Genomic DNA, 9446 nt, shown 5'->3' with positions numbered 1-9446 from the left:
CGAGGTTCGGGTGTTGATGGAGTCTCTGGTCCTGACCTCGAGGTTCGAGTGTTGATGGAGTCTCTGCTGTCTAGACTTGATCCTGGACCAGCAGGAGCTGCTCCGAGACCTGAGCGACAGCGTGCGGGTTAAAGTGCGGGAGGCCTTGCTGAAGAAACACCACCATCAGAACGAGAAGAAGAGGAACAACCTCATCCCCATCGTCCGCTCCTTTGCTGAGGTTGGCAAGAAGCAGTCTGACCCGCATTCCATGGACAGAGATGGTGAGGATTTGGGGGGCTTGCAGTCTGCCTTGTGGGTGAGACATTGGGGGACTAGCCAGGGATGCTGACCTACTAGAGGGTGGAGGCGCTGCCGCTCAGATCCTCGGTCTCTTTGATGAGTAGTAAGGGGGTGGGGGTGGGGGGAAGGACCGGTACCATCCCCCCTTTGTGCTCGCTCTCAGAAAGAGAGCAGCTTTGAGGAGAATGCCCAGTGTCCACACTGATGCTGATCTGGGGCCAGAGAAGGGACCTGCAGCCTTTTCAACTAAGCCAACGTCCTGGCTTAGCCACAGAATTCCGTAGCGTAGTCAGGCTTCACACTTGTGCTTGTGGCTCTGCCTGCAGAGTATGTGGCCCTGGACAGTCTGTTAAAGCTCTTCACATCTCAAGTTAATAAAGACAGTGACAGGGCCGTCCTTCCCTTTGTTATGGGATTTCCAGGAGTTCACTTAAATCTAAAGCCTGAGCCCAGATGCAGGTGGACTGCAAACTCTTGAGCTGCTAATTGCTTCCTCCCTGTGGCTGGGCAGGGCCTGGTCTGTATTGTCTTCTAGTCTCTGTATTTACTAAGTTAGAGAGTACAGACCTTTTCCAGGAACCTGTTTCTGCCAGCTTTATGTAGAGGTCCACTTCTGGCTAAAGGTCACTACCACCGTAGAGAAGAGAGAGCCTGACTGTTGAGGAAGATGGAGGGAGGACCCAAGCCTCCTGTTTACTGCTAAGTGCATGTGGGGCCAAGTGCAAGGAGATCCTCTCCCTGCCGCAGAGTCCCCTCGGCCTCTAGAGGTCACAACTGCTGTGAGGGATGGGGCTGTGTCAGAAGGGAAAGGGCAAGCTCCTAGCAGACTCGGCTTGACTTTCTCCCACCAGGGCAAACCGTGTCTCCTCAGTCTGCTCCAGCTACAAACCTTGAAGTAAAGAATGGCGGGAACTGTGAGCACAGCCCTGTGGATTTAAGCAAGGTGAGGAGACGTGGCACATGGCCTCTCTGTTATTTCATGATCCCAAGACCAGCACTGCTTCTGTGGAAAGGGCGCCCATCACCCGAATCTTCTCCCTTCGTACATCCAGCCTGGGTCCTCGGTGTGTCTGACACCCTGTAGTTCCTTCTCATCTTCAAGTTGTCAAAGTGGTATTGTATGACTGCCTCCTGACGTTCATAATGTTCAGACTCTTCTCAGGGGCTATGACTGGTGCATCTGACGAAGCAGTCAGGTGTTAGGAAAGAACAATAGCGTAACCCAGAGTGTCTGAGGAGGTGACCCAGAGTGTCTGAGGAGGTGGGCATTGGGGTGGAATCCCGGGCAGAGTTCTTGCACTGAAACTTTGATTCTTGAGGTGGCTCAGTGGATAAAGGTGTTCACTCCCCGAGGATCTGAGTTCCGTTCTGAGACCCTCACACAGCAGAGCGAGTGCTGATTCTCACAAGGTGTTCTCCAGCCTCCACACGTGTGCTGCTGCATGTGTGGACACGCACGTGCACATGCTAATTTACACATATATATTTCTAGTCGGTGTTCCCTCCCTGGGTCTTAGTTGCTTTGTTTGTTTGGGGTTTTTATTTGTTTGTTTGTTTTGTTTTTAAATAGTGGGACTGATATGATCTGTGCTACCCCCATTCAGGGTTTTGTAGAGATCAGATAAAATAGTGAGAGACGTTTTTAACCTTGAGTGGGACATGAAATAGCGCCGTAAAGAGGGAGATTGGCGTTGACAATGATGGCTCCCAAACTGTCAGAAGACTCTTGTGAATTTTTAGGTGGACCTTCATTTCATGAAAAAAATCCCCACGGGGGCAGAGGCCTCCAATGTCCTGGTTGGAGAGGTGGATACTCTGGACCGGCCCATCGTTGCCTTTGTGAGGCTGTCCCCAGCTGTGCTCCTCTCTGGTCTGACAGAAGTGCCCATCCCAACGAGGTAACATGAGAGGGCATCCTGCTCGAAGCAGATGTGTGTGAGCACTGGTGCTGGAAACTAGTTATCCCAAAAGTTAGGGTTCCTCAGAGAGCATGGAAGTGGGCTGCCACGTGGAACTCTTGGCCTTGGAGACTAGGACACACACACACACACACACACACACAGAGAGAGGGAGAGGGAGAGGGAGAGGGGGAGGGAGAGGGAGGGAGAGGGAGAGGGAGAGGGGGAGAGAGAGGGAGAGAGAGAGAGAGAGAGAGAACATAGCAAGGGCCTGTGGCTCCTCATGCCGGGAGGCCTCAGGTTCTCTCTAGTCAGAGAGCAGTATCCAGGGAACCTTGTCTAGGCAGAGGTACTGGTGTCTTTCCACAGCACTGGCAGGACTTGGTTATTTGTGTGCCCAGAGGTGGTGGCATGGTGATTTGGAGCCCGTTAATTATAGAGTTCAGATGTCGGGAGCACAGTTCAGCTGGAGGACTCTGGAGTGGTCCTTCAGCTTCCTTGCCCATCCCTTCCCTGTTATTCTCTTATTAGAACAATGAAAGGGACTTAGATAACTTTGAATTTACACAACAATGCCATGTTTTGCAAAGACAACCTTCCTGTAGCTAGAAATGTGTCTATGATAACTCTAAGAAATGTAGCCAGCCACGTTATTAAATAATGTCTTATAAACAGCTCCGTGTGTTGTTTGGCCATAGCACTGCCACGTTCAGCTGCAGGGTAGTTCTTTTCCTTGAAGGCACAGTGACACTCTGTGTGGCAGCAGGGAGAGCTTTGCTGTTTGGAGAAGGTAGGATGCCCGTCTCTGACCTTACTTACAAAGCTCCCTCTCTGTGTGTTTTGGCAGATTTTTGTTTATCTTATTGGGCCCAGTAGGAAAAGGGCAGCAGTACCATGAGATTGGCAGGTCCATGGCCACCATCATGACGGACGAGGTACACGCCGCCCGCCTTCCTCATTCTCTCATAAACACTGTTTGCTCTGCCCCAGAAACTGAGTGTGTGCTTGGGATAAAATGACGGTTGTCACAGCGTCTGCTGGGGAGCAGTTCAAGCGACTTTCTGAGAGCCATTGAAGAGAGAGGCAAGCCCCTGGGGAGGCCTTTCTTGCTGTGCTATCTCATTTGTTTTTCATGTAGACAGGTTCTTACTATGTAGCCCAGGCTGGCCTTGAACACCCAATGCTGGGATTATAAGTGTGTAGCACTATGGCCACTTAACTCACCCTTTTAAAAAGTAATTAAGGATGCAGAAAATCCAAGTGGAATGTGTAGACTTTGTATTTAATGTAACTTGTGAAACCTGAGTTAACTTTCCTGAGACTGTGGCTAATTAAATGCATTGATGTTATTTGCATAAAGAAATACTTCTGTTCCATGGAAATAAGACCAGTTTGCATAAGGTCAGGACATGCCCTTAGGCAGTGTCACCTGTAAGCTGTGGCCTGTCTTTCCCACACCATTGTGTCCCACACCATTGTTCTGTACTGTGCTGTACAGTAGAGTTTCCAGGGAATACATCTTAGTGGGCCGAGGGACGTGTAGGCTGAGTCTGTGATCTTCGATTCTTTCACAGAACTGTTCAGTAGTAAGCCCATCCAGTTTCAAACATGTCTAACAGAATCTCTGTGAGCCTTGCCTATCCAGTGGCAATTGTAGAACCCAGAGCCACGTCTTAGCTCCGTGACACAGGGTCTCACTCTTTAACCCAGGTTGGCCTTCAACTTGGCAATCCCCCTGCTGTAGCCCCTGGAGTGCTTGGCTTTACACCGCCACACTGAGCTTTAGGCTCCATGTACTTGGCTGAGTGCCACGTTGTCTCTCTTAGATACCCTGGCGGGGATGAACACCGAGAGGCTGCATCTGTGTGTCCCTGCCCATTGGAGAGTGTCCATGTGTCCCTACCACTGGAGATGGTTGGAAGTGAAGTAATTCTGAGATTTCCTAAGCTTTTTCCTCTCTGTAGATTTTTCACGATGTGGCGTATAAAGCAAAAGAACGGGATGACCTCTTGGCAGGGATTGACGAGTTCCTGGACCAGGTGACAGTGCTTCCGCCGGGAGAGTGGGACCCGTCCATTAGAATTGAGCCACCCAAGAATGTCCCTTCCCAGGTAACGAATGCATGCATGTAAGATAGTGGTGGCTGTTGTCGGGAGCTCTTGAATATCAGAGTAGGAATAAAAAACTAATCTACAGTAACGTCAGCCGGCTCAGGGGTGACGGGAGGGATAGAGGAGAAAGGGAAATGTTTCACAGAAGTCCGTCATGCACAAAGCAATCAAGTGAAACAGCATAATGAAAGTGCAAATGGGCTTCCAGATGGTTCTCTGACAAACTGGACGGACAGACTGAGACAGACTGGACAGACAGACTGGAGGAGACAAGAGCTCCCTAGGCTTCCAGATGGTTTCCTGACACGCTCTGGACAGGGCGAGAGCTCCTGTGTGCACTTAGGCTGGGGCTGGGCATTTTACCTGTGTGAATTTGCTCTTCCCAGAACCCACCCCCTCCCCAGGTGCCCAGGTCCTTCTTTCTCTAGTTTATAGGAGAATTAACTGACCTTCTAGGGCAGGATTTTAAAGGACAGTGAGATTACAGCGAAGCACACTTGAAACTGTAATTTAGGTCACATCTTGATTCTGGAAAGCTGTAGTTAGGAAGCAGATTCTATTGAGGAAGCCGTTTATATACATAAACACATACATCTCCCACCCCCAGAAAAGTCAACTGTATCAAATCCGCAGATATGTTTGGAAACCACAAATGTTTTCATGGCTTTGTTACCCTGTTGCCAGCAAGGACAGAGAGGGGCTCATTTTATTTCCTTCTGTCAAAAGGAAAAAAGGAAAATGCCTGGCGTTCCAAACGGAAACATTTGCCACATAGAACCGGAACCACATGGGGGACACAGTGGGCCAGAGCTTGAGCGGACTGGGCGGTAAGTTCCGAGACGTTGCATGCTGGGTGCCGCTCACCGGCAGATACTGCTAAGGAAAGCGGCGTCCTCTGATTCCAGCCTCCTGTGTAGAGCGCCACTGACTGTGGTTTACGTTCGCATGGGACACAGCACGAATGTGTCCAGTGCTGTATTCATTCTACTGTCTTGAACCATTTGTTAAGTTCTGTCTGTTCCCCAGCCCTTTCTAGATGTGGATTCCTCCGATGTGAACACAGCACCTTTCTCCTTCCTCGTCTCCTGGTGTTCCTCTACTTATTCTTTGTCTCTGCTTAGATGCTGTTCCCTTTGGAAAGCCTTCTGGTGTCTCTGTGGACACTGGGCACTTGTTCTTTAACTCTTCTTCTGTCACCACCATCACAGTCCGTGTCATCCAGCCTTGCTGTCATTGTCTCTCCTACTAGACTGTTGACTCCAAAGCCTCAAAGCCTCCACTCTGTTCCTGGCGCTCAGGCCACTTAAAATTATGTAAAAGGTGAATGTGAACCTTGGACACAGTGAAAGTTTCTGGAGCTTTTTGGACTACACAATCACAGAACACACTGGCGTGGGTGTGTTTTTAATTCTTCACTTCATTAGTTGTGCAGTTTTGAAAGGAGATGTGTCTGTATGCGTGTCATGTTGGAGAGACTTGAGGCCAAACACACAGCCTCGGGGACAGTTATCTGTGTGGGGCGAGGGACCATCTGGAGTTCCCCTGGAGTGGACTCTGAGGAAGAGCATGAAGGCAGTGGGGAGCACGGAGGCAATGGGGAGCTCTTCTGACTGTCCAAGCCAGGGCTGAGACAGTGTGGTGAGCCTTCCTGATGTCCACACAGGCAGGGTATAGCAGGGCAGAGTGGAATAGCTGCTTCCTAGCGGCCCAGAAAGCTCCTCAGCAGGGTCCTCTGATGGAAATTCTTGGGAAGAACTGATGAGAAAAGAATCCAGAGCTGCTGTCACAGTGACACCCCCTACCCTCCCACACACATGTGGTAGTTAAACTGCTTCGTGCTCCCAGCCGGTTGTGCTCCCAGCCACCAGCCAGAGCCCTCTGGATTTGAGAATGGAACACACACACACACACACACACACACACACACACACACGTCAGTTAATTTTAATACACCTTGACTAGCTGAAAGGCTGCGCAGTTCTTGTCTTTCCGGCTGCTAGCAAACACTCCCCTCCGGTACTTCTGAGTTAACACCTTTTATAATCTCTGCTGCCCCAAACACAATTGGGGAAGTGGCCCGTGTGGCCACGTTCCCTGATTCTCACGTGTTGGTGGGCCTTTAGGTCTGGTCTTTCTTCCCTGGCATGGTCATCTCTCCCTCCTCTCTTCTCTACCAGTTCCAAGGTCCCGCCTCGGTCTACCTGCCCAGCCATTGGCTGTACGGGTACAATGCCAGTCAAATCCAGCTGAGGGCAGTGACCCTCAGCATCTGGGAACATGGCCTTTGGGAGGCTAATTGAATTGAGACAGCATTAGAACCAATCCCTAAGGACGCTCCCCCCCACCCCCAACACACACAGGTTTCAAACAGGTTTCTGTCAAAGCATACCAGGGAAATGGATGAGTGGCCTGTCCCTAAATTGCTCCAAGGACGGTTTCTCTAAGCCAGTGAGTCAGAGTGTAGTGACTGTCTACATAGCTAAGTCTGTTCTTGCAGCAAGTTTAAATTCTTATCTCTGTGTGCCTTCTGCCCCCAAACACGTGATTATCAAGGACGATGTCAGAAGGGAAGGTTTGAAATCTGAAGAGAAGTGTCCACATCTAATTAATGTCTGCATCATGTCTGGACTTCACTCATGAGGGAGATATGGGACTAACTGCAAAGAGACGATCATAGCTGGGTAGTGGTGGTGCATGCCTTTGAACCCAGCACGCAGGACACAGAGGCAGGCGGATGTCTGTGAGTTCAAGGCCAGCCAAGTCTACAAAGGGAGTTCCTGGGCGGCCAGGGCTACATTATAAAGAGAACTTGTCTCTAAAAACAATAAAAATAAAGTAATCAGAATTTAAAATTTTTAGTCCTTCCATGAAGTGTGAGCCAGTGCCTTCTTGTCTTAGAAGTTAAGTTAGACAGTATCTTCCTGCTTCACATAACTCCTGTTATTCACGGACTCACCTCCATGAAGAGGCTGAGCATTGTGGGAGAATCTCAGGAGCCTCAGTGAGGTGTGGGAGATTCATTCCTCAGGGTAACACCCCTCAGATGAGGGTTGTTGGTAAAGGGTGAGAGGCCTGGTACAAGATGCTGCTCTAGGTAGGATCCAGAAACTCTTGAATAATCCCCAGACTAATCACTGACACCACAGAGGTCCCCGGGGTCTCTTTGTCCAGAGAAGGTAAGACAAAATGATGCTGTGTTTTAAGTCAGACCTCTGGTCCCTCCCCCGAGGCTGCCTGAGTTGGCTTGCCACACAGACTGATGCTAAGGCGGGTCTTCCTCTCTCTAAGACCACACTCGGCCAGCGGGCAGTGTTACTGGTGTTACGTGCAGGAACAGCTCCACACCCGAGGAGAACAGTGAGGGCCAGTGTCCACCCCGTGTCCCCCTTTTCACCCCGCTTCAGCCTGGGGCTTGAGTGGAGCAGGATTGACTGGGCTTGTCTTCTGGGCTCTTGGAGAGGCAGAAAGGGGCAGCCATACCTGCCTCCAGAGCAGGGTTGCCTAGTGGGCCCCGGGAGCCCGCCCGCTCTACCAACATTTTGCCAATTTTGTTTCACTTATTTCCTCTCACTTATTTTTATGTTTTTTGGATTATTTTAAACCAAATCCTTGGTATCATTTTCCTGTAACTCCCTCAGTGTGTACCTCATTTAATAAGGACATTTCACAAACGGTTATCCCAGTCTGTAATCCAGCAAGGTTCTTTGAGTTATGTATGGAGTGCTCAGCTCACACTGATTTTTTTTTTTTTTTGAGATCGTTGCCATGTTTTCAGAGTTATTTGTTGATGTGGGATCCAGTCAGAGTTTGCGGTTGGTTATTAGTTCCCACCCCGTTCCTTTCCTTTCCTTCTCTTCTCTCTCATGGCTGGCAGTCAGTCAGTGCTGTCTAGTAGCTTCTGTGAGGTGAGGCTCCATTCTTAAGGAAGGGCTCAGCTGGAGGCTGTGCTCCCCTTGGTGAGCATTGTGCTCTTCATTGGCCTCTGCGAAACCCCAAAGCCCTGAAGCTCACCGTCCAGGCTACTGATTCTCCCTCCTGAGTAGCCCCCAAGCCTCCCCTCCCCTCAGCCCATGCTCTCTGAACACTGCCACAAGGGGGACCATTCTAGAATGTGTGTTGCATGCTGCTGCCCCACGGTCTAACCCTTGTCAGTAACTTGACATGCTTTTAGGATTAAGTTCTAATTCCTTAAAGCCATTTACTGCCTCTGTGACTCAGTTTCTCCAACCTTGTCTGGCTGTCTCCCAGTTCTTCCTTTGAGCCCCTGCTGAGATACCTGTCCCTGACTTGTGTCACCAAGCCCCCATCATGCATTGCCTGACTCCTGCACTGTGGGTCTTGAGAGCCAGGGCTGCGTTTGTCTTGCTCACTGCTACAGCTCCAGTGCCTGGCCAGGCCTGGTGGCCGGTCCTAACGGCCTTCTGGTCAAGTGCATGAGTCAGTTGTTATGCAAAGACTGAGGGACAGGGGTTTGTTCAGAGTGAGCCTGCTCCTGAAGAGCTTTACATCTGGAAAGCCTCTGAGGACAGGGTCCCTCAGGTGCTTCTCAGGTGCTTCCCTCCCACAGCTTAGTTTGAAAATGAAGCTAACATTTCTCCTCTTTAGTTTTTGAGTATTGATAAGTGGGTAATATGCATGCCCAAATTAGCTTTTTAAATGCTTGGAACATACATATTCAGTTTTACCATATGTCATACCCGTGATTATAACAGAGTCTGTGCCAGTTCCAAAGGGCTCTGTGCTTGGGGTGAAGTTGAGGCTAAACTATTACCAAGCACATTTGAGGTACTTTAGAATGTGTGCCGCTCCACGCCCTCGAAGAAGAGGGACTGTGTTAGAGGCCTGTCTGCCATGTCTCTGCAGGCTGTTTGGGGGCTTGGTGCTGGATGTCAAGCGGAAGGCTCCCTGGTACTGGAGCGACTACCGGGACGCTCTCAGCTTACAGTGTCTGGCCTCCTTCCTGTTCCTGTACTGTGCCTGCATGTCGCCTGTCATCACCTTTGGGGGACTGCTGGGAGAGGCCACAGAAGGACGCATAGTAAGACCGCTGCATGGTTTCTAAGGGTCCAGAGGAGATTCAGAATATCACGGCAGCACCCAAGTCCTCTGGGGAAACATTGCCTCGCCAGGGCTGGGAAGACCGGATCCTCTCCCC

At 50.3% G+C, this 9446-nt stretch overlaps 1 protein-coding gene across 1 annotated transcript in view; it reads left to right on the top strand.

The window, feature by feature from the left end:
- Slc4a8 (solute carrier family 4 member 8) overlaps positions 1-9446 on the top strand; it is a 57778-nt gene that overhangs the window by 27501 nt on the left and 20831 nt on the right. The window contains exons 6-12 of the mRNA XM_028782247.1: positions 75-263; positions 1134-1225; positions 2023-2180; positions 3028-3115; positions 4145-4291; positions 5018-5118; positions 9155-9329. Coding sequence (XP_028638080.1) covers positions 75-263; positions 1134-1225; positions 2023-2180; positions 3028-3115; positions 4145-4291; positions 5018-5118; positions 9155-9329 — 950 coding nt within the window. The remainder of the gene's footprint in view (positions 1-74; positions 264-1133; positions 1226-2022; positions 2181-3027; positions 3116-4144; positions 4292-5017; positions 5119-9154; positions 9330-9446) is intronic.

This window comes from Grammomys surdaster, unplaced genomic scaffold, assembly GCF_004785775.1.
Source record: "Grammomys surdaster isolate TR1022 unplaced genomic scaffold, NIH_TR_1.0 724, whole genome shotgun sequence".
Classification (NCBI taxonomy): Eukaryota; Metazoa; Chordata; class Mammalia; order Rodentia; family Muridae; genus Grammomys; species Grammomys surdaster.
Note: the sequence above shows the minus strand (reverse complement) of the source record. Positions and strands in the feature narration are given on the sequence as shown.